General features: G+C 45.6%; 1 protein-coding gene across 16 annotated transcripts in view; it reads right to left on the bottom strand.

The window, feature by feature from the left end:
- The window catches only part of LOC115134873 (FERM domain-containing protein 4A-like), a 151877-nt gene that overhangs the window by 98180 nt on the left and 27664 nt on the right, over nucleotides 1–26033 (bottom strand). For 14 of the 16 annotated variants that reach the window (XM_065022522.1, XM_065022526.1, XM_065022523.1 and 11 more), the window contains exon 2: nucleotides 8354–8419. In XM_065022522.1, coding sequence (XP_064878594.1) covers nucleotides 8354–8419 — 66 coding nt within the window. Of the gene's footprint in view, nucleotides 1–8353; nucleotides 8420–15123; nucleotides 15677–26033 lie in introns of those variants that run through there. The other 2 variants (XM_065022529.1, XM_065022532.1) reach the window with 2 other exon arrangements.

The raw sequence follows: 26033 nt of genomic DNA, 5'->3' as shown, positions 1-26033 counted from the left end.
AATGACTTCACATGTTCAGCCACTGAACATGTGAAGTCATTGTGACAGAGGATATGACGCATCATTGAAGGCTGCAGGCCAAGACCATGCCAGCACACTAACTGATGTAATGAGAGTCGGAGAGGAGAAGTCAGACAGAGAGAGAGAAGAAAGCTAAACAAACTGAGATAAAAAAGAGAAGGAGAGGGCTGAAGGGAATGAGGGAAGAGAGCATGTGAAAGAACAAGCAAATGAAAAACAAAAGGAGAAAGAGGGAGAGAAATATAAAGAGAAAAGAGACTGTCACACACAGTGCTGCCATATGTATGTGGTAGGGATTTTTAGAGAGAGAACCCCACCCTGAGGTTAAGCATGGGTGTGTCTCACACACACACACACACACACACACACACACACACACACACACACACACACACACACACACACACACACACACACACACACACACACACACAACATGCACACTGCAAGCATGGACACATTGCACACACACACACATAAAAAACAACTACACCTACACAAGGATACTGCTACACAGAAAGACACTGGAGAGAGAGAGACAGAGAGAGAGCGAGAGAGAGCGAGAGATCTACAGTAGATATAAACCAGGGATACTAACTACTATTAGAGAAGATCCGGTCACACACATTTCCTAGGTTGCGAAGGACTGGATGGATATTGTCATTTATTGGAATAGTAACAAACCTCACAAGCTCATTTCCTGTCATTCTACATGTTGCCATGTATTATGTGTGTTCATATAATACCTGAGTGACTCCAAAAAATCAATGGAGGCGCCCTGGGGGTCGATGCCCCTGGGCACATAATCTGGCCATGATAACACTACCTATCTAGGTAACACTGGTCATTTCTGACAGGTTCTAGATAGCTCTCTAAGGTCTGTAAGTGAATAACATAACAAGAGGAAAACTGACCATGCACTACCAATTTCTAAATGTACAATTACAACTCTCAACAGCAGTAAGTTGAAAGCCAGTACTGTAACTGTATTATTATTATTATTTATTTGTCACATTGACTCCCCAGAACGGAAAATATACTGTATAAATAAACTCTCTCTCTATCTCTCTCTGTCTCCCTCTCTCTCTGTCTCCCCCTCTCTCTCTCTCTGTCTCTCTCTATCTCTCTCTGTCTCCCTCTCTCTTTCTCTCTCTCCCTCTCTCTCTCTCTCTCTCTGTCTCTCTCTATCCCTCTCTCTCTCTCCCTCTCTCTCTGTCTCTCTCTGTCTCCCTCTCTCTCTCTGTCTCTCTCTATCACTCTCTCTCTCTCTCTCTGTCTGTCTCTCTCTATCTCTCTCTGTCTCCCTCTCTCTTTCTCTCTCTCTCTCTCTCTCTCTCTCTCCCTCTCTCTCTCTCTGTCTCTCTCTATCCCTCTCTCTCTCTATCTCTCTGTCTCTATCTCTCTCTGTCTCCCTCTCTCTCTCTCTCTCTCTCTCTCTCTCTCTCTCTCTCTCTTGTTGTAGTGTGCTACAGTGTATAATTGGAGTAATGAGTGTTTTGGTTCAGTCTCAGACCTACAGAGACAGTTTCTCATTAACCAGTAGCCACGGCAACAATAGTCATTAGACCTGACTGGCCACACCCTCCTGGCCATAAATAACTAATTAGAGGAGATGTGGAGAGACAGACAGCACAGTTATGTCTGTATTGGGGTAACTATGAGAGTGAGCGAGGTAGAGCTAGAGAGAGAGAAAGCGAGGGAGGGTGGGAGGGAGTGAGAGAGCTAGAGAGAGAGAGAGAGAGAGAGAGAGAGAGAGAGAGAGAGGGTGAGAGATATTGCTGCCTAGAAAACAGTAGCAGCATCCTCTCCTGAACTGAGGATATCAAATCTAATATTATTCATCACATGCTTCGTAAACAACAAGTGTAGACTAACAGTGGATCACTTACATACGGGCCCTTTACAACAATGCAGAGAGAAAGAAAAAAAGATAAACAATAGAAAAGTAAAACACGTAATAATAAAAGTGATAATAAATACACAGTGAGTGACGATAAATTGGCTATATACACAGGGTACCAGTACAGATGTGCAGGAGTACGAGGTAATTGAGGTAGATACAGTATGTACATATAACTAGGAATAAAGTGACTAGGCAACAGGATAGATAATAAACAGTAGCAGCAGCGTATGCGATGCGTCCAAAAAGTTATAATGAACAACAGCACTAGAAAGATAAGCATGATTACCTGATAAGAAGTGTGTGTGTGTGTGTGTGTGTGTGTATGTGTGTGTAGATGAGACAGTCGGAGTAAAAAAATCACTGGCGGGGCGGTTTTGGCCCGCTGGCCGCCTGTTTGTTGCCCATCCCCTACCCTAGACCAGACAGACCTGTGCTAATAGTTATTATCATCAGCACCACAGGTCATTACACAGTCTACAGTACAGCTGGGGCTGAGACAGGGAGACAGAGGGGGAGGAGGGAAGAGTGGGACAGGAGAGGTGGGAATGGGGTGAGGCAGAGGAAGACTAGAGCCACAACTGGGGATGAGACAGGGAGGCAAAGGCGGAGGAGGGAGAAGTGGGAGAGGATGGGGTGAAGGAGAGGACTGGAGCCACGACTGGGGATGAGACAGGGAGGCAAAGGCGGAGGAGGGAGGAGTGGGAGGGGATGGGGTGAATGAGAGGACTGGAGCCACGACTGGGGATGAGACAGGGAGGCAAAGGCGGAGGAGGGAGGGGATGGGGTGAAGGAGAGGACTGGAGCCACGACTGGGGATGAGACAGGGAGGCAAAGGCGGAGGAGGGAGGAGTGGGAGGGGATGGGGTGGGGTGAAGGAGAGGACTGGAGCCACGACTGGGGATGAGACAGGGAGGCAAAGGCGGAGGAGGGGGGAGTGGGAGGGGATGGGGTGAAGGAGAAGACTGGAGCCACGACTGGGGATGAGACAGGGAGGCAAAGGCGGAGGAGGGAGGAGTGGGAGGGGATGGGGTGAAGGAGAGGACTGGAGCCACGACTGGGGCTGAAAGAGGGACAACCTCATAACTTATCTTAATAACTGTATGAACCTCAAAATGATTTATAATCTTTACCATCCTCCACCCTGGAAGGCTGTGAGAGGCAAAGGTAGGCCTGTCAGTGCTTGTTACCAGGTAGATCTATTGGAGCTGTCTGGTGGTTTTGGGTCCCAATGGGTTCATTCCCAAAAACCCTTCCCTATTTCCCTTTCCTAAAAGGGCCTTTCCTCTATCCAGCTCACAGGAAAAACAAGAATAACATTGACATTCTCTATGGTCCCGTTAACCCCTCAACGGCCTACTGAACATCCGCCCTCCGAGGAAGAGAGAGAGAAGGGGAGAGGGGGGAAAGAGGGAGGAAGACCTAGATGGCTGAAAGAATTATATGCAGAGTGAAAATGGTATCTGTTCCTTCTCTCTCTGTCTATCCTCTTTTCTTTCCTCTCCTCTCCTCCCTTCCTATTTAATATCTTCCTGCCTCCTCTCTTTCTCCTGGCTGAGAGGATGATCAAGTATATGTGGAGAAATATGAGGCTTAGAGAATGAAAGAGGGAGACAGAGAATGAGAGAGAGAGAGAGAGAGAGAAAGAGAGAGAGAGAGAATAGGATAGCACGAGTGAGAGGTGAAGATAGGCTGAGTGAAGCAAAGAAATGAGGGAGAGAGAAATCCTCCCTCATACAATGAAGGTTTACTAGAAACGGACTAAGAGACAGGAGCTATCGTCTCCTCTCCTCTACTTTCGACTCACCTCGGCCTACTCTCCCTATCCTCTACTATACATCCTGTCTCCTTCTGTCCATCCAGAGCTACCTTCTACTCCTTTCTCTTTAGTTATACATGCTTTGCAGCAGCAGTAGGATTTATTGATAAACAGACACACAGGATTGTCAATGTTACCGAAGATGGTTAGGAGGAAAAGGGAGGGAGAAGGGTGCTCCATTGTTGTGATGACACTGCTATGTAGAAACTAGGGATACCCGATATATCGGTAAACATATTGGAATCGGCCTATATTAGCTAAAAATGCCAACATCGGTATTGGCCCGATGTCTAGTTTAACGCGATTTGCAAAACCGATGTCAAAGCTGACGTGCAGACCTATATAACGTAGGTACACGACGTAATGACGCCACCCAAAATGTTGCGCTAGACGTGCAACACAGCGTTCCTAACCTAGCCCATAATGTCTGCTGTGTGGATCGAGCTGTCAACAAGTCGAACAGTCATTTGAAAGAGTAAGAACATTTCAGCGAGACAACTCAAAGGCGAAATCCATTAACACCAAGATAATGGGATTCATTGCCCTTGACAATCAACCGTTCTCTGACGTGGGTGATGTTGACTTTCTCGACTGGTCGAGCACCGTTACACACTACCAAGTGAGCTATTGTTCAGATGTTGCCCTACCGGTATTACACAGTAATAGCGTCACTGCTATTTGCTTCACGACATACTATGGAACGCCGTTTGGGTCTTTGCGTTTCAAAAAAGATAAGCTTTTAATTTGACACGTCAAGTAACACAGTTCTATTATAGAATGTTGTGTGTTCTGAATTTGCATGTGCAAGTCAAGCACCACCACTACTATCAGTAGCACTGTCAAAGCTGCACTAAAAAGTCTGCAAACAAGCAAACACCGGCCACAAACAATGAGTTTACAATACCGCGTTGGTAATAAATCTTAAATGTAAATGTAAATTACGTGTTTGACCGCAACTTCTGGGGTAGCTAGTTAGCTTGGTACCTAGCTGCACCAATACAACCAGCCTGAAACCAGTAGAAACTGAAGTCATTTTCATTATTCTTAGCAATTTAGGAATCCTTATGATGTAGCCACTTGTTGTTCGCCTATTGAAATTGAACTTCAGTTCATGAAAATAAATATCTAGCCAGCTACTTAACCCTGTTGCCCTAAGCTAACGTTATAAGCAGCCAGCTAGCTTCATCTGGCTAGTGTGGCTCGACCTGAGTGGGTTCTGTGTTGTGAAGCTAGCCAACAAAGAATTAGGCACAATAGTTACATTTTCAGTTTGCCTTCAAAATAAAAGTACCTCTTTGAAAGTGATGCAGAAGGTTACAATTGGTGGAATCATGCCATATTTATACTAGATAACGTTAAACAAGGTTGGAATGTGAGGCAATTAAATGGTGTATCAGTCTACTCGGTGACACTCACGGAACAGTTTACGCAAATATTTGCATTGTAGCTCTTATCGCGGGACTGTGACTGTGTGAAAGCACCTCGCCAGTCAGCCAATACTAGTAATACAATAACAGTGTGTATTGACATTCAAATTGCACTGTACAGCTTTACCTAAGGATTGGGGATCAATCAGTCTACTCAATACCCAATATATTTTTTTCCCAACGTCCTCAGAGTTACCAGACTCCAAAACATCCACACAGTATTGTTTTTCCTCGGGAATAGTGTTCAATACACATAGGTTGACAATAAATGTGGCTCAATACACAGTTGTTTCAGAGTTCCGCAATAAGAGCTACGTTCTCTGGGTGTCACTGAGTAGACTGATACCCCATGTCATTGATCCACAATCCATAGGTAAGGCTATACAGTGAAGTATGCCCCCAATGCAATTCTAAAGTATAATACATCATGTGTGATTTCAACAGATTTTGTCAAATTAACAAATTATTGTCTTTTGTTGAATTTATATAACAACATTCCAACATCGTTTAGCATGATCTATTCAATTATGGCATATTTATACTACTTGTATTCATTTACATCACTGTCAATGACATACTTTTATTTTGAAGGCTAACCACAAAGTCCACTTTTGTGGCTAGTCCTTATTGTGGCTAGCTTCACAAAGATGGGTCCGCCCACCATTAATCAAATAAAAACTGTCTTATAAATTAGGGTTATTTTAGATGATGACACCTAGCTATATAGTTAGCTAGCTAACTACAGCTTCTGAAACAGACAATGTCATTTTGCTATGTTTTTGGGGAAGAACATTTTTTACATCCATGAGCTAGCTAGCTTTTTTTTATGACCAGCACTGTAGGTGTGCGAGACAACTTTACCAGATTCATAGCATATGTATCGATGAATCTTTGTGACATATAAAATGAGAGTGATAGTGTAATCAATGTGTAATAACTACGTAGAAAATGTATGAACACACGTAAAATGATTATGTGACGTGCAATCATGTTCACGTCCTGATTGGTCAATAAGCTTATTTGACACGTCAAATAGTGTTATTTAACACTTCAAATAGTGTTATTTGACATGTATCTTTTTTGCCACGAAAAGACCCAAACGGCGTTCCATAGAAATCCTGGTTGAGAATGAAACGACTGAACAAATGAACAACGAAACATGGGTTGGGTTCTGGGTTGCAGTTCGGTTACAGATTCTCCAGCTGGAAGTGTTTTTCTCCCAGTTCCCACTAGAACCCTCCACATCTTCAATTAAAACGTAACTCATTATTATGCAGTGCAATTAACTGAAAAAAAAATTGGTTTTGATTATGTTTTTCTGGTAATGGGGACATACGTAAATACCAACAAAATAACTTTTGGTCAGTGTGGTGTGCGTGTGTGTGTGTATGTGTGTGTGTGTAACCCTAATTTAACTAGTCAGTTAATTAAGAACAAATTCTTATTTACAATGACGGCTTACTCCGACCAAGCCCGGACGATGCTGGGCCAATTGTGCGCCACCCTATGGGACTCCCAATCACGGCCAGATGTGATACAGCTTGGATTCGAACCAGGGACTGTGGTGATGCCTCTTGCACTGAGATGCAGTGCCTTAGACCGTTGCGTCCATGTGTGTATGTTAACTATTTAACTGTACTAGAATGCTTAAAAGGCCACAAAAAATGTAAATATCGGTTATCGGTAGTGTTTTTTTGGGCAAGGAAAATATTGGATTTCGGTATCAGCCAAAAATGTCATATCGGTGCATCACTAGACGTGACGCTTGGCATTCAAGCCAAAGAGTTCAATCTTGGTTTCATCAGACCAGAGAATCTTGTCTTTTAGGTGCCTTTTGACAAACTCCAAGAGGGCTGTCATGTGCCTTTTACTGAGGAATGGATGCCGTCTGGCCACTCTACCATAAAGTCCTGATTGGTGGAGTGCTGCAGAGATGGTTGTCCTTCTGAAAGGTTCTCCCTCCTCCACAGAGGAACTATTGTGGTCTGTCAGAGTGACCATTGGGTTCTTGGACAACCCTGACCAAGGCCCTTCTACCCCCATTGTTAAGTTTGGCCGGGCAGCCAGCTCTAGGAAGAGTCTTGGTGGTTCCAAACTTCTCCCATTTAAGAATGATGGAGGCCACTGGGTTCTTGGGGACCTTTAATGCTGCAGAAATGTGTTGGTACCCTTCCCCAGATCTGTGCCTTGACACAATCCTGTCTCAGAGCTCTACAGACAATTCCTTTGACCTCATAGCTTGTTTTTTTGCTCTGACATGCACTGCCAACTGTGGGACCTTATATAGACAGGTGTGTGCCTTTCCAAATCATGTCCAATCAATTGAATTTACCACAGGTGGACTCCAATCAAGTTGTAGAAACATCTCAAGGATGACCAATGGAAACAGGATGCACCTGAGTTCAATTTCGAGTAAATAACATATTTCTGTTTTCATTTATTTATACATTTGCCAAATATGTAAAAACCTGTTTTCGCTTTGTCATTATGGGGAATTGTGTGTAGATTGATGAGGGGTAGATTGATGAATTAATTGAACCCATTTCAGAATAAGGCTGTAACATAACAACACGTCTGAATGCACTGGAAGGACAACTCAGCATATGCTATTCTGTTCTTCTGAAATAGGCTACATTTTCTACATAGCATGTTTCTTTAGACCTGTCTAAAATAAATGATGGATTTATTGTGATGGTGTAGGCTATATTAAATGGATGTACAGTATTAGACATTTTAAAATGGGCTAGCCAGAAGATGCTAAAAGTGTTTATGTTAATGAACTGTCAATTAGCGTGAGACCGGCAGTTACTTGAATGACAATCACCGGCTGACAACATTTCATGACCGCCACAGCCCTAATCTGAACCCGTCCTTATTACAGAGAGGGTAGGGACAAGGGGTAGAGGTTAGGAGACATAGTGGGTTGAGAGTCACAGTTTAGGGCATCATTATGACTGACCAACTGCATTTCTTGACGAGAGAGGGTGTGTGTGTCTGTGAGAGAGGGTGTGTGTGTCTGTGAGAGAGGGTGTGTGTGTCTGTGTGGAAGGATCAGGTGAGCAAAAGACGGTGCAGTGTCATCCAGTTAGCAGTAACTGAGCCCGGATAGAAGAGCTTACACACACACTGCGGCGCAGTCTCCTTATCCCTCCTCCTTAAGTGTGTGTGCATGCGTGGTGTGTTTACCTGTACGAGGAGCTCCAGCTTCCTGTCGTCCAGGAGATGGACCTGACATCGCCGCCCCTCTGTCATCTGAGTGAGAGGAGAGAGATGTGTTAGGCTCTGAACATGGATTCAAATGGACGACTAGAAAAACCTTAAACCAAGTTTATTCAACCCACTGGATGCTTCAGCTGCTAACACACGTGTACATTACCAAATAGGCATTTATATGCAAAACGAGATTAGGGATGTAACTTCTCAGAACTGTCCATCTGTTTCCCATACTGCCTAAATGTTGTCTTTGCGGTCGAACGGTCTGGTAGCAGTTCCTCTTCATCCGGTCACTGACCTCCTGTTCACCGTACTCAGACTTTGGACATACACGACAGTTTGGGGTTTTTGTCCACTAAAATCATATCAAATTGATCAGAAATACAGTGTAGACATTGTTAATGTTGTAAATGACTATTGTAACTGGAAACAACTGATTTTTAATGGAATATCTACATTGGCGTACAGAGGCCCATTATCAGCAACCATCACTCCTGTGTTCCAATGGCACGTTGTGTTAGCTAATCCAAGTTGATCATTTTCAAAGGCTAATTGATCATTAGAAAACCCTTTTGCAATTATGTTAGCACAGCTGAAAACTGTTGTACTGATTAAAGAAGCAATACAACTGGCCTTCTTCACAACTGGAGCATCACCATTTGTGGGTTCGATTACAGGTTCAAAATGGCCAGAAACAAAGACCTTTCTTCTGAAACTCGTCATTCTATTCTTGTTCTGAGAAATGATGGCTATTCCATGCGAGAAATTGGCAAGAAACTGAAGATCTCATGCAATGCTGTGTGCTACTCCCTACACAGAACAACGCAAACTGTCTCTAACCAGAATAAAAAGAGGAGTGGGAAGCCCCGGTGCACAACTGAGCAAGAGGACAAGTACATTAGAGTGTCTAGTTTGAGAAACAGACGCCACACAAGTCCTCAACTGGCAGCTTTATTAAGTAGTACCCGCAAAATCCCAGTTTCAAAGTCAACAGTGAAGAGGCGACTCCGGGATAGTGGCCTTCTAGGCAGAGTTCCTCTGTCCAGTGTCTCCGTTCTTTTGCCCATCTTAATCTTTTCTTTTTGTTGGCCAGTCTGAGATATAGCTTTGTCTTTGCAACTCTGCCTAGAAGGCCAGTATCCCGGAGTCGCCTCGTCACTGTTGACGTTGAGACTGGTGTTTTGCAGGTACTATTTAATGAAGCTGCCAGTTGAGGATTTCTGAGGAGTCTGTTTCTCAAACCAGACACTCTAATGTACTTGTCCTCTTGCTCAGTTGTACACCGGGGCCTCCCACTCCTCTTTCTATTCTGGTTAGTGCCAGTTTGCGCTGTTCTGTGAAGGGAGTAGTACACAGCCAACATGAACAGGAATTATGCCCCTATTTCAGATTACTCTTGACGTTTTTCTTACGCTGTACCCAATGATTTATGAAAACTTGCTTGTTAGGTCAAGGTCCTCATAGTGGTTTTATAGACATGTTTAATATGTTTTATATACACACTTTTTTAAAAATATTTATGAAATGCATATTGTTATATTTGGTAGCACTTATCTGTTTTTCCTTCGCCTCCAACCCCATTCGATGCGTGGACTAGATGTGGGTGGGGCTAGGTCTACAGAAGTGTGCTAATTTAAAAAACTCACAAAAGCTCTGACGAAGGCCCTGAGGCCGATACGTAAAGCTTATTAAAGATCAGTGACACTATTTTTTCTCAGTAAAACATCTTAAAACTAGCGTTGCAATATGGATTCAACACTAATCATGCACTAATAACCAAAAAACTACAAATCACAAGTGAACATGTGAACAAGGGCATGTGGTCTTTGCTCCTCCTCTCAGCATAGAGCACACAGACACACGCAGTGCTGTAGAATGTTTAAATTCATCTTAGACTTAACAAGGTTAGCTGAGCTGAAACCACAATAGACCAATAGATTATATTTCCTGTGTGTGCGTGTGTCTTCCTGCTGGATATATCTGACATTCCTCTCCTAAAGGGGGAAGTCCACCAACAGCTAGACAATCAGAGCATTAGACAGACAGACCTTTCTTTCTCTTTCCCTCCTATTTTACTGTATTATCTTGTGTTCATAATGTGTCTGTGTGTTAGCCAAAACTGGCATTACTACGCTGCCAGGTTTGGGTGTAAACATTGGAGCAGGTGGAACGACAGTACATCAGACTGACACACACACACACTATCCTTTCCAACACAATGTTGCTAATCTGCAAGTGTCTGCTATTGTGTTGTACTGTATGTGGGAGTGTTGTTGTGTGTGTGTACATGCATACATTATGTGTGTGTCAGTGTGTGCATATGTGAGTGTGGGTGTGCGTGTTAGTGTGTGTGTGTATGCACGTGTATGTGTTGAGCACATGTGGACTGTCTTTGCAGTGTAACAGGAAGAGGAGACCCTGGGGAACACAAAGTCTTCAGGCCCTGCCCACATCCTGACATCTGGGGGGAGAGGAGGAGGAAAGGGGGACAGGGGAAAGACTGGGAGAGAGAAAAGCCAGAACCCATCTCACCCCTTTGGGGTTCTTGTGCTATGTGTCCTAATGTCTTTTTAATGTCCTTCCTATCTCCAAAACATGTCACGTCAGACACACACACACTGATGTGTTTGTTCTCTATAGTTGTCCATCTCCAAATCACACACACACACATCCAGTAGCCCCTTCAGACACAGTAACATGTTACACACACACACACACACACAATGAGAGCGAACTTGGGACTGCCATGTGAAATCGTTGGTTTTTGAATGGCTAGCAGGCTTGTGAATTCCTTTTAGCCAGGGGAGCCCTTTTCCACCCCTAATGTTTTCCAGAGACAGCAAGACAGTGGACCGAGGGCAGGTGGACAGTCAGCCATCGCCTATTGATAACCACCCTGAGTCATCCCCCTGGCACCTGGCATAACTCTGCTGGCACACCTCTTATAACATAGGATCACTATACCAGATGTTTGTGTGACTTTGTGTGGGCAGTGGGTACACCTCACCATGTGCTCCAATATAGCAGTAGTGTGAGAGATTGGAGGTGAGAATTGGCAGCGGACTGAGGACAGAGCGAGACAGAGAGAGAGAGGGATAGTTCAGCACTATGTCAACACACATCCCTGTGTGAGTTCTGCCCTTAGGCTGCTGCCAGTGTGTGTGTGTGTGTGTGTGTGTGTGTGTGTGTGTGTGTGTGTGTGCGTGCGTGTGTCTTTAGGCTGCAGGCTCCAGCTTCCTTTGATGGGTTTTGTGTCCCTCCCATTCTGTTTAGAGTGGCTGCACCCGCACTCACACACACCCTCCACCTCTCACAGGAGCTGTCTTCTCCATCCTCCTAATAATAGGAGAACCTTTGTCATCTGAAAGTAGGTTTTCCCATATATTAGTGCAGGTACCTCTACTAGCCTACAGTGTGTCTCAATCCACAGCCCGCTTTGTATATATACAGTGCCTTGCGAAAGTATTCGGCCCCCTTGAACTTTGCGACCTTTTGCCACATTTCAGGCTTCAAACATAAATATATAAAACTGTATTTGTTTGTGAAGAATCAACAACAAGTGGGACACAATCATGAAGTGGAACGACATTTATTGGATATTTCAAACTTTTTTAACAAATCAAAAACTGAAAAATTGGGCGTGCAAAATTATTCAGCCCCTTTACTTTCAGTGCAGCAAACTCTCTCCAGAAGTTCAGTGAGGATCTTTGAATGATCCAATATTGACCTAAATGACTAATGATGATAAATACAATCCACCTGTGTGTAATCAAGTCTCCGAATAAATGCACCTGCACTGTGATAGTCTCAGAGGTCCGTTAAAAGCGCAGAGAGCATCATGAAGAACAAGGAACACACCAGGCAGGTCCGAGATACTGTTGTGAAGAAGTTTAAAGCCGGATTTGGATACAAAAATATTTCCCAAGCTTTAAACATCCCAAGGAGCACTGTGCAAGCAATAATATTGAAATGGAAGGAGTATCAGACCACTGCAAATCTACCAAGACCTGGCCGTCCCTCTAAACTTTCAGCTCATACAAGGAGAAGACTGATCAGAGCTGCAGCCAAGAGGCCCATGATCACTCTGGATGAACTGCAGAGATCTACAGCTGAGGTGGGAGACTCTGTCCATAGGACAACAATCAGTCGTATATTGCACAAATCTGGCCTTTATGGAAGAGTGGCAAGAAGAAAGCCATTTCTTAAAGATATCCATAAAAAGTGTAGTTTAAAGTTTGCCACAAGCCACCTGGGAGACACACCAAACATGTGGAAGAAGGTGCTCTGGTCAGATGAAACCAAAATTGAACTTTTTGGCAACAATGCAAAACGTTATGTTTGGCGTAAAAGCAACACAGCTCATCACCCTGAACACACCATCCCCACTGTCAAACATGGTGGTGGCAGCATCATGGTTTGGGCCTGCTTTTCTTCAGCAGGGACAGGGAAGATGGTTAAAATTGATGGGAAGATGGATGGAGCCAAATACAGGACCATTCTGGAAGAAAACCTGATGGAGTCTGCAAAAGACCTGAGACTGGGACGGAGATTTGTCTTCCAACAAGACAATGATCCAAAACATAAAGCAAAATCTACAATGGAATGGTTAAAAAATAAACATATCCAGGTGTTAGAATGGCCAAGTCAAAGTCCAGACCTGAATCCAATCGAGAATCTGTGGAAAGAACTGAAACCTGCTGTTCACAAATGCTCTCCATCCAACCTCACTGAGCTCGAGCTGTTTTGCAAGGAGGAATGGGAAAAAATTTCAGTCTCTCGATGTGCAAAACTGATAGAGACATACCCCAAGCGACTTACAGCTGTAATCGCAGCAAAAGGTGGCGCTACAAAGTATTAACTTAAGGGGGCTGAATAATTTTGCACGCTCAATTTTTCAGTTTTTGATTTGTTAAAAAAGTTTGAAATATCCAATAAATGTCGTTCCACTTCATGATTGTGTCCCACTTGTTGTTGATTCTTCACAAAGAAATACAGTTTTATATCTTTATGTTTGAAGCCTGAAATGTGGCAAAAGGTCGCAAAGTTCAAGGGGGGCGAATACTTTCGCAAGGCACTGTATATATATATATATATATATTTTTTTTTTATACTGCTGCTCTTTAATTACTTGTTACTTTTCTCTTATTCTTATCCTTATTTCTTGAACTGCACTGTTGGTTAGGGGCTCGTAAGTAAGCATTTCACTGTAAGGTCTACACCGATTGTATTCGGCGCATGTGATTAATACAATTTGATTTGATGTGTTGCACTCGTTTTACCTGCTGTGTCGTGCGCTATGCAGAACTATAGGTCACTCCCCAGTTCCTGGAGTTTAGTTCTCCCACATACTCAGAATGTAGGTGTATTTGAGACGTCAGTCAGCCATAGTCTGGTCTGTGTGTATATTCTCCCCCAAATGACTCTTCTGCTTTCCCAAGATTCCTGAATACCAGTCAGTTCATGCTGCCTGTCCAAGATCCCCCTGTCTGGACAGAGATAGATTAGGATAGAGATCACTGGCCAAAAATCTGCTGACCCCTGAGACCTGCAGTGCAGACAAAGATACTGCTGCAGCAAGCAAACACTCACACACACAGAGACAGCGGGCTGTTTTATCCACATACAGGCAGCATCCATTTTCTCTCTCTGTTATAATGAACTACACCAGTGAATGAGGAAACTTTGCTTGAGGCACTAGGGGAGAATATACACCACAATAACAGGCAAAGTTACAAATCACTGGCTTAGGGCTATCTGTTTAGGAATCCCATTCCAAGGAGGAAATGGTCATTAAAGCTATACAATATTCAGTGATATAAAAATTATATTCACTGAGAATCAAAGGCTACAACATGCAACAAAGTGTTTACACTTGCTACAGTAAATGGTTGTGAATGTTAACAAAAACATATATATAACATTAGGTAATTTATAAACTACACTATCAAACTCATCAGATAACCTTCCATTCACAGTACAGAAACATCATGAGACAGCAGTCAGATCAAATCTACTAGGAACACAAGGCCATTGTTGTTAACAACCGGATATTTCCATAACACAATTACTACAGCAATTGAAAGTGGAGTCTACATGGACTGTCTAGTTATGACAATAACTATCTGTGACTGTAGTTGACTGATTTGACATGTTACCTTGTAACATTATTAGGCTAAAGCACGAGTTGAAGCACAGAACGTTCTTCTTGTATCATTGTGGCCCTAAACTGGAAACAATATCTGCAACTTGGTATGCAGGCTCTCTTTACACGCGCACCGTACTTAACACTGTAATAACACAACAAATCACATGGGGAAAATAGCCACCATGCCAGTCAAGTGACTGGAGCAGCATTGTGAGGTTGAATCGGTAAACAGGCTGTAGCTAGGCATAACATTAGTCAGAATGATTCAGTCGCCGAATTTTCTTTACCCATAACGAGACAAGTTTGAATGCATCCATTGGTAGGCTAGAGGATGGCTGTCTCTGGTCACATCGGTGGACAGGGCAGAAATTATAGCTGGTTTGCTGAGCTAACGTTAGTTGGCTAGCTATTTCATTTTAGATAGGCTATTCGGTTCTAGCCTACCCAGCGATATGTCAAAACACAAACCCACATTTTTCGGGAATAGACTATTTGGACCATGTTAATTTACACCCGCACACATGGTCGAATAAAGAATGAAAGCGGCCGACGTTTTGATATGGGGCGATACAGCAGAAAGGCAAAGATCGACGTTTACCTTTGAAAAATGTCGGGGTCGCTCAGACATAAAAATCCCACACGGATGTTTTAGATTTGTCGAGCCCGAAATAATCCCAATAAAAAATGCATTAAATCCAGTTGGTAAAATCCTTGTTTCCCCGGCCTAGAACGGCATCAGCATCCATGCAATAGTGACCGGTGCAACTCACACAGGAGAAGAGTTGCAACCTGATTCCCGTTTTCCGTTAAACCGGTCTGACAACGGAGCCAAGACATCCCATCTCCTTCTGAACAAGCTCTCTCCCACACACAACGCAGCGACCCTGGCCCGCTTCCAACCAGTAGAGCTGCACCGTTCAATGGCTCATCCTCCCACCGAAACAGAGGGCTTCTCCCCGGCTACTCAGACCATCCGAACCCCTCCTCTCTCCCTGGCGACTCCGGCGCCTAGCAGAAACGCTATGAAAATGCAGAGGGTGGCTGTCCCAAAAGAAGACAGAGCGGACCGATGGAATTAAATAATAATCTCAAACGGTCTGTTTTAGTCAATTAAGCCACACAATTTGGTTTTCTTCTCCTCGCCCTCTTTCCTCTAGCCTGTTCTGAAAATACGGGAATAATGGAGGCAGGCTGTGGGGGCGGGGAGAGAGTAAAGGGGGACATTTCTTTCTGCAGCTCGCAGTCATGAGAAACTGCAGATGGCTGTGCGTGTGTGTGTGTGTGTGTGTGTGTGTGTGTGTGTGTGTATGTGTGTGTGTGTATGCCTGTGTCTGTGTGCTGAGAACAGCCGAGGAACGACCTACAAACAGACATCTGGATATGCACACCAGGAGCCCAAAATCATCTGGGAAGGGTCTCTCTCTCTCTCTCTCTCTCTATCCCTCCCTCTCTCTCTCTCTCTCTCTCTCCCCCCCCTCTCTCTCTCTCTCTCTCTCCCCCTCTCTCTCTCTCTCTCTCCCCTCCCTCTCCCTCCCTCTCCCTCTCCCTCTCTCTCTCTCTCTCTCTCTCTCTCTCCCCCCTTTGCTGCTATAACAACCTCCACTCTTCTGGGAAGGTTCCCACTAGATGTTGGAACATTGCTGCAGGGACTTGCTTCCATTCAGCCACAAGAGCATTAGTGAGGTTGGGCTTTCTAATTCATCCCAAAGGTGTTCAATGGGGTTGAGGTCAGGACTCTGTTCAGTCAAGTTCTTCCACACCGATCTCGACCAACCATTTCTGTATGGACCTCGCTTTGTTGCTGAAACAGGAAAGAGCCTTCCCCAAACTGTTGCCACAAAGTGGGAAGCACAGAATCATCTAGAATGTCATTGTATTCTGTAGCGTTAAGATTTATTTTCACTGGAAATAATGGGCCTAGCCCGACCCATAAAAAACAGCCCCAGACCATTATTCCTCCTCCAACAAACTTTACAGTTGGCACAATGCATTGAGGCAGGTAGAGTTCTCCTGACATCCGCCAAACCCAGATTTGTTCGGCGGACTGCCAGATGGTGAAGTGTGATTCATCACTCCAGAGAACGTGTTTCCACTGCTCCAGAATCCAATGGTGGCGAGCTTTACACCACTCCAGCCGAAGCTTGGCATTGCGCATGATGATCTTAGGCTTGTGTGCGGTTGCTCAGCCATGGAAACCCATTTCATGAAGCCCCTGACGAACAGTTCTTGTGCTGACGTTGCTTCCAGAGGCAGTTTAGAACTTGGTAGTGAGTGTTGCAACCAAGGACAGATGATTTTTACGCGCTTCTAGACTCGGTGGTCCCGTTCTGTGAGCTTGTGTGGCCTACCACTTCGTGGCTGAGCTGTTGTTGCTCCTAGACATTTCCACTTCACAATAACAACACTTACAGTTGACCGAGGCAGCTCTAGCAGGGCAGAAATTTGACGAACTGACTTGTTGGAAAGGTGGCATCCTATGACGGTGCCACGATGAAAGTCACTGAGCTCTTCAGTAAGCCCATTCTACTGCCAATGTTTGTCTATGGAGATTGCATGACTGTGTGCTCTACTGTATACACCTGTCAGCAACGGGTGTGACTGAAATAGCCGAATACACTCATTTGAAGGGTTGTCCACATACTTTTGTATATATAGTGTATGTTTACATTGCCAAAGCAAATGAAATAGATAATAAACAAAAGTGAAATTAACAAAACAAAAATAATAGTAAACATTACACTCACAAAAGTTCCAAAGGAATAGAGACATTTCAAGTGTCATATTATGGCTATAAACAGTGCTGTAACGATGTGCAAATAGTTAAAGTACAAAAGGGAAAATAAATAAACTCTCTCTTTCTCTCTCACTCACTTCCACTTCTTTTCCTGCTGGTTTCTAAAACAGTTCTCCTAGTTAGCTTATGGGTTTGGTTTGGGCTGGCTATAGATGCCTGGCCGTTAAACTGCATCTCATTCTGAATTACCTAAATTTGTGTTCACTGTACAGTTGGAGAAACCATTAGAACTACAGAATTAATTAGTTATTCATTCTCTAACACAAGTGTAGGTGTCTTTAAAAAAATTAAATTGCCAATAATATTATTGACTATTTTGGCCCATTCTGTGTGTGTGTGTCTATCTGTTGGTGGGTGGCCTTGTCTTATGCTGGTGGCATGACAGTTGAAGCCATAGTAGGCTATGTGCAACTGTCTTCTTGCTTATCCAGATGACACACTAGACCATGACTATATCATACAGCTGTCCCCATAGAGACACGAGGGCTATCATATAGGATGGTTGAACGTTAGTGACTATAGGTCTGTAATAACATGCTATATGTCCTGGTATCATACTGGTTAAGCTACTCACTAGTTTGAATGATGTTTGTGTCAAATATAACAACACTTGCTGTACCACAGAGTGATGTACATCTGTTGGCACCATGACAGTAACATTATAAAGAGCATCATCAGTAGAAAAATGTTGTCTTAAAACCTTTGGCGTCAACATGGTGCATTAAAAGCCCAGATTTTAGTTTGCAGAATATGGTGTCTATGGTATCTACTGTAGAGGACAGAAGAAAGGAAAGATGTGTATCCTTTTTCTGTTAGGTCTCTGTGTTTCTGGGTATTTTTGGCCTGTTCCAGACACCGGAAACTAGCCTGTCCAACTTAAATATCACCAGATGACTATAACTTTGGCCAGATACTTACTCTTACTCTGTCTCTCTGTCTCTCTCTCGCTCTCTCTGTCTCTCTCTCGCTCTCTCTGTCTCTCTCTCTCTTTCTCTCTCTCTCTCTCTCTCTCTCTCTCTCTCTCTCTCTCTCTAAATACATACCTCTCTTTATTGGCAGTGTTACTATCACAAGGGTCCCGTTGTTTAGCTAAGACAAGAGAGTTATGGAGTGAGGGAGGAGAAGAGGGAAGGAGAGAAAAAGAGAGAGGGTGATATGAGTGGAGAAAGGAGTAAGGGACATAGGGAAATAATAAAAAAGGAGAGGGTAATGGGTAGGGAAGAGAGGAGGACCTGGAGGAACCCATTATGCACTGGACCTATTGCAACGGAACTGGGTAATAATGACAGTAAAAGCCAGTTGAGGGTAGGAGCCATTAAGAGAGAATTTGTGTAGGGATATGGGGAGTTTGGAGAGAGGTGGGTAGTGGTGGAGGATTGGTGGTAGTGATTAGGGGTCTAGGTTAGAGGTCATCTATATTTGTGGAATGTGATATAAACCGTGCTGAACAGTTAATGAAAGCAAGATGGATACTCTTTAAACTCAGTCTGTAGGCTACACACACGCACACACGCACGCACGCACGCACGCACGCACGCACACACACACACACACACACACACACACACACACACACACACACACACACACACACACACACACACGTACAAGCAAAATCAGAAAACATACAGAATGTGAATGATGTACAGAGACTCCATACAGTATATATGGTTCCAGAGACGTCTCAGGGAGGGTCACAGAGCAGCCAGGAATGTATAGAAAAATGACTGACTGGGAGCGATCTGTTTTGTTTGTGCAAGTGTGTGTCTGCATGTGTGTGTAAGCTCCACTCACCATCATGTGAGTGAGTGTGGGAGTGAAATGTGTTTCTAGTTAAGTTCTGAAAATCAGAAACACACAGAGATACAGTATTTCTATAGCCAAGTCTGCTTTGTTCTCATTTTACTACATAGCTCTATTCCCAAAGCTTTCCACAACTACACTATTCTCAGATCTTTCCCAAACTACGCTATTACCAGATCTTTCCTAAACTACACTATTCTCAGATCTTTCCCAAACTACACTATTACCAGATCTTTCCTAAACTACACTATTACCAGATCTTTCCTAAACTACACTATTACCAGATCTTTCCTAAACTACACTATTCCCAGATCTTTCCTAAACTACACTATTACCAGATCTTTCCTAAACTACACTATTACCAGATCTTTCCTAAACTACACTATTACCAGATCTTTCCTAAACTACACTATTCCCAGATCTTTCCCAAACGAGACTATTCCTAGATCTTTCCTAAACTACGCTGTTACCAGATCTTTCCTAAACTACACTATTCCCAGATCTTTCCCAAACAAGACTATTCTCAGATCTTTCCTAAACTACACTATTCCCAGATCTTTCCTAAACTACACTATTACCAGATCTTTCCTAAACTACACTATTACCAGATCTTTCCCAAACGAGACTATTCTCAGATCTTTCCCAAACTACGCTATTACCAGATCTTTCCTAAACTACACTATTCTCAGATCTTTCCCAAACTACGCTATTACCAGATCTTTCCTAAACTACACTATTACCAGATCTTTCCTAAACTACACTATTCCCAGATCTTTCCCAAACGAGACTATTCCCAGATCTTTCCTAAAGCCTGTTAACTTGTTGAGGACGTGGTACCGAAGTGGGGACCACAATCAGCAGAAATGCTCAAGAGCGCCACCATAGAGGTTGATAAACCTCAAACTTTCATTAAAATTGACATACAATATACTGAATTAAAGCTACACTCGTTGTGAATCTATCCACCAAGTCAGATTTGTAAAATGCTTTTCGGGGAAAGCATGAGAAGCTATTATCTGATACCATGCACCCTCAAAATACTGCACCGTCACCTAAAACGACAGATTTTGCGTTAGCCGTCGCAAACGAAAACGCTGAAATAAAATATAAAACATTCATTACCTTTGACGAGCTTCTTTCTTGGCACTCCTAGATGTCCCATAAACATCATTTAGGGTCTTTTTTCGATTAAATCGGTCCATATATAGCCTAGATATCGAGCTACGAATACGTTGCGAGTAAAGAAAAAAATTAGCATTTCATAACGTAACGTAATTTTTTAAAATTCAAAAAGTCGACGATAAACTTTCACAAAACACTTGTGAACTGAAGAACTGGAGGCGGCGAAAGCTGAGAGGCGCAGATATGAGGAGGCAGCACGGCGTAGCGGATGGAAGCCTGAGAATCAGCCCCAAAAATTTCTGGGGGGGGGCTCACAGGGGGAGTGTGGCAGAGTAAGGAGTCAGACCTGAGCCAACTCTCCCTGTTTATCGTGAGGAGCCAAGGAGGAGACCAGAACCAGAGCCGGTGTTGGAGGTGAGCGAAACAGAGACTGTGAAGGAGTTAATGGGGAAATTGGAGGAGAGAAATGAGGGAGTTGCTGTGTTGGTGCTTTTTGCATGGAATTCGCCCGACGGAACGTGTCGGAGATTTGATGGCACCTGGGTTAGCGCTCCATACTCGTCCTGAGGTGCGTGTTAGTCGGCTGGTGAAGTCGGTGCCAGCCTCACGCACCAGGCCTCCTGTGCACATCCCTAGCCTTGCACGTCCTGTGCCAACACTGCTCTCAAGATCTCCAGTACGCCTTCACGGTCTAGCCCATCCTGTGCCACCTCCACACTCCAGTCCTCCGGAAGCAGCTCCCCGCACCAGGCTTCCTGTGCGTGTCCTCGATCCAGTACCACCAGTTCCAGCACCACGCACCAGGCCTTCAGTGCGCCTCGTATGTTCAGCGCAGCCAGCGCTTTTCTCCTCTCCTGCGCTGCTGGAGTCTCCCGCCTGTTTAGCGCAGCCAGAGCCTTTCTCCTCTACAGCGCTGCCGGAGCCTCCCGCCTGTTTAGCGCAGCCAGAGCTTTTCTCCTCTCCTGCGCTGCTGGAGTCTCCCGCCTGTTTAGCGCAGCCAGAGCCTTTCTCCTCTACAGCGCTGCCGGAGCCTCCCGCCTGTTTAGCGCAGCCAGAGCTTTTCTCCTCTCCTGCGCTGCTGGAGGCTCCCGCCTGTTTAGCGCAGCCAGAGCCTTTCTCCTCTACAGCGCTGCCGGAGTCTCCCGCCTGTTCAGCGCAGCCAGAGCTGCCAGCCTGCATGGAGCAGCCAGAGCTGCCAGTCTGCATGAAGCAACCAGAGATGTCAGTCTGCATGGAGCAGCCAGAGCTGTCAGTCTGCATGGAGCAGCCAGAGCTGCCAGTCTGCATGAAGCAGCCAGTCTGCATGGAGCAGCCAGAGCTGTCAATCTACATGGAGCAGCCAGAGCTGCCAGTCTGCATGGAGCAGCCAGAGCTGCCAGTCTGCAAGGATCTGCCAGTCTGCATGGAGCTGCCAGTCTGCAAGGAGCAGCCAGAGCTGTCAGTCTATATGAAGCAGCCAGAGCTGTCAGTCTGCAAGGAGCTGTCAGTCTGCAAGGAGCTGTCAGTCTGCAAGGAGCTGCCAGTCTGCAAGGAGCAGCCAGAGCTGTCAGTCTACATGAAGCAGCCAGAGCTGTCAGTCTGCAAGGAGCTGCCAGTCTGCAAGGAGCTGCCAGTCTGCAAGGAGCTGCCAGTCTGCAGGGAGCTGCCAGTCTGCAAGGAGCCACCAGTCTGCCCAGCACCGCCAGTGCCGCCAGTCTGCCCAGCGCCGCCAGTGCCGCCAGTCTGCTCAGCGCCGCCAGTGCAGCCAGTCTGCCCAGCGCCGCCAGTGCCCCCAGTCTGCCCAGCGCCACCAGTGCTCCCAGTCTGCCCAGCGCCGCCAGTCTGCCCAGCGCTGCCAGTCTGCCCAGCGTCGCCAGTCTGCCCAGCGTCGCCAGTCTGTCCAGCGCCGCCAGTCTGCCCAGCGCCGCCAGTCTGCCCAGCGCCGCCAGTCTGCCCAGCGTCGCCAGTCTGTCAGGATCAGTTAGATCCACCAGTCAGCCAGGATCCACCAGTCTGCCAGGATCCGCCAGAAGTGCCAGTCAGCCAGGATCCGCCAGAAGTGCCAGTCAGCCAGGATCCGCCAGAAGTGCCAGTCGGCCAGGATCTGCCAGTCGGCCAGGATCTGCCAGTCGGCCAGGATCCGCCAGTCAGCCAGGATCTGCCAGATCTGCTAGTCAGCCAGGATCCGCCAGTCAGCCAGGATCTGCCGGAACCGCCAGTCAGCATGGAGCAGTCAGAGCCGCCAGTCAGCATGGGTCAGACAGATTCTTCCAGATCTGCCAGTCAGCCAGATTCTTCCAGATCTGCCAGTCAGCCAGAATCTTCCAGATCTGCCAGTCAGCCAGACTCTTCCAGATCTGCCAGTCAGCCGGGATCTGCCAGAACTGCCAGTCAGCCAGGATCTGCCAGTTGGCCAGGATCCGCCAGTCAGCCAGGATCTGCCAGTCAGCCAGGATCTGGTGGATCCATCAACCTGCCTGAGCTTCCTTTCACTCCTGAGCTTCCTTTCACTCCTGAGCTTCCCCTCAGTCCCGAGCTTCCCCTCAGTCCCGAGCTTCCCCTCAGTCCCGAGCTTCACCTCAGTCCCGATCTGCTCCTCAGTCTAGTGGGGTTCTGGGTGAGGACTACTAGGCCATGGTTGGCGGCGAGGGTGGACTATCTAGGGACGCAAGGAGAGGGGACTAAGACATTTACTGAGTGGGGTCCACATCCCGCGCCGGAGCCGCCACCATGGACAGACGCCCACCCGGACCCTCCCTATTGATTTGAGGTGCGTTCGGGAGTCCGCACCTTAGGGGGGGTTCTGTCATGCCCTGGTCTAAGTATTTTGTGTTTTTCTTCATGTATTGGGTCAGGCCAGGGTGTGGCATGGAGTTTTTGTATTGTGGTGTGTTTTGTCTTGGGGTTTTGGTGTGTATGTATTTGGGATTGTAGCTAGTGGGGTTATCTAGCAAAGTCTATGGCTGTCTGGAGTGGTTCTCAATCAGAGGCAGGTGCTTATCGTTGTCTCTGATTGGGAACCATATTTAGGCAGCCATATTCTTTGAGTTTGTCGTGGGTGATTGTCCTGAGTGTCTTGATGTCCTTGTTTGATGTTAGTTGACACAAGTATAGGCTGTTTTCGGTTTTCGTTTCGTTTATTGTTTTGTAGTGTTCGTGGTTAGTCGTGTTTACGTTTGTTTAAATAAACATGGATCGCAATCGACACGCTGCAGTTTGGTCCGACTCTCCTTCACTATATGAAAACCGTTACAACTATTCCCAGATCTCTCCAAAACGACACTACTTTAAGACCTTTAGTCTCTGTATGAAACCTATGACCATCTAAAAATGGAAAATAATAAAAACCTGTAATACTACTTGGTGTATCTCCCGTGCATTGTTTTATGTTATTTGTGTTTGTGTTGCTATGTGTGCAGCTACATCATTCAGTAGACCAAGGCCTATTGGCCGCTTCATAGACTGTTGCTATAGACCTGCCTACCTCTGGAGGGACGGGGTGGGAGGGAATAGAGATGTTGATGTTAGGCTGTTCATGTCTGAGTGTGTATCTATCTTATTTGTTTATTTTTGTCTCATCTGAATAAATAAACTATATATATATATATGTATATTCACAATTCCTGACATATAATCCAAGTAAAAATTCCTTGTCTTAGGTCAGGTAGGATCAGTACTTTATTTTAAGAATGTGAAATAATAGTTGAATAATATTTGAGAAAATGATTTATTTCAGCTTTTATTTCGTTCATCACATTCCCAGTGGGTCAGAAGATTACATACACTCAATTAGTATTTGGTAGCATTTCCTTTAAATTGATTCACTTGGGTCAAACATTTTGGGTAGCCTTCCACATGCTTCCCACAATAAATAGGGTGAAATTTGGCCCATTCCTGCTGACAGAGCTGGTGTAACTGAGTTAGGTTTGTAGGCCTCCTTGCTTGCACGTGCATTTTCAGTTTTGCCCACACATGTTCTATAGGATTGAGGTCAGAGCTTTGTGATGGCCACTCAAACACCTTGACTTTGTTGTCCTTAGGCCATTTTGCCACAAATTTGGAAGTATGCTTGGGGTCATTGTCCATATGGAAAACCCATTTGCGACCAAGCTTTAATTTCTTGAGATGTTGCTTCAATACAGTGGGGCAAAAAAGTTTTTAGTCAGCCACCAATTGTGCAAGTTCTCCCACTTCAAAAGATGAGAGAGGCCTGTAATTTTCATCATAGGTACACTTCAACTATTACAGACAAAATTAGAAAAAAAATCCAGAAAATCACATTGTAAGATTTTTTATGAATTTATTTGCAAATTATAGTGGAAAATAAGTATTTGGTCAATACCAACACCATCATGAAGTTTTCCCACGACACAACGGTGGTAGGGAGGAGGTCAGAGACCTGTAAGTGAGATGCCAGGATAACAACCTCTCCCTCAACATGATCAAGACAATGGAGATGATCGTGGACTACAGGAAATAGAGGACTGAGCACGCCCCCATTCTCATCGACAGGCTGTAGTGGAGCAGGTTGAGAGCTTCAAGTTCCTTGGTGTCCACATCACCAACAAACTACCATGGTCCAAACACACCAAGACAGTCATGAAGTGGGCAAGACAACGCATATTCCTCCTGAGGAGACTGAAAAGATTTGGGTCCTCAGATCCTCAAAATGTTATTCAGCTTCACCATCGACAGCATCCTGCCTGGTTGCGTCACTGCATGGTATGGCAACTGCAGAGGGTAGTGCTTCCGGCCCAGTACATCACTGCCTGGTTGCGTCACTGCATGGTATGGCAACTGCAGAGGGTAGTGCTTCCGGCCCAGTACATCACTGCCTGGTTGCGTCACTGCATGGTATGGCAACTGCAGAGGGTAGTGCTTCCGGCCCAGTACATCACTGCCTGGTTGCGTCACTGCATGGTTTGGCAACTGCAGAGGGTAGTGCTTCCGGCCCAGTACATCACTGCCTGGTTGCGTCACTGCATGGTATGGCAACTGCAGAGGGTAGTGCTTCCGCCCAGTACATCACTGCCTGGTTGCGTCACTGCATGGTATGGCAACTGCAGAGGGTAGTGCTTCCGGCCCAGTACATCACTGCCTGGTTGCGTCACTGCATGGTATGGCAACTGCAGAGGGTAGTGCTTCCGGCCCAGTACATCACTGCCTGGTTGCGTCACTGCATGGTTTGGCAACTGCAGAGGGTAGTGCTTCCGGCCCAGTACATCACTGCCTGGTTGCGTCACTGCATGGTATGGCAACTGCAGAGGGTAGTGCTTCCGGCCCAGTACATCACTGCCTGGTTGCGTCACTGCATGGTATGGCAACTGCAGAGGGTAGTGCTTCCGCCCAGTACATCACTGCCTGGTTGCGTCACTGCATGGTATGGCAACTGCAGAGGGTAGTGCTTCCGGCCCAGTACATCACTGCCTGGTTGCGTCACTGCATGGTTTGGCAACTGCAGAGGGTAGTGCTTCCGCCCAGTACATCACTGCCTGGTTGCGTCACTGCATGGTATGGCAACTGCAGAGGGTAGTGCTTCCGCCCAGTACATCACTGCCTGGTTGCGTCACTGCATGGTATGGCAACTGCAGAGGGTAGTGCTTCCGGCCCAGTACATCACTGCCTGGTTGCGTCACTGCATGGTATGGCAACTGCAGAGGGTAGTGCTTCCGGCCCAGTACATCACTGCCTGGTTGCGTCACTGCATGGTTTGGCAACTGCAGAGGGTAGTGCTTCCGGCCCAGTACATCACTGCCTGGTTGCGTCACTGCATGGTATGGCAACTGCAGAGGGTAGTGCTTCCGGCCCAG

Source organism: Oncorhynchus nerka, linkage group LG9a (genome assembly GCF_034236695.1).
Source record: "Oncorhynchus nerka isolate Pitt River linkage group LG9a, Oner_Uvic_2.0, whole genome shotgun sequence".
NCBI lineage: Eukaryota > Metazoa > Chordata > Actinopteri > Salmoniformes > Salmonidae > Oncorhynchus > Oncorhynchus nerka.
Note: the sequence above shows the minus strand (reverse complement) of the source record. Positions and strands in the feature narration are given on the sequence as shown.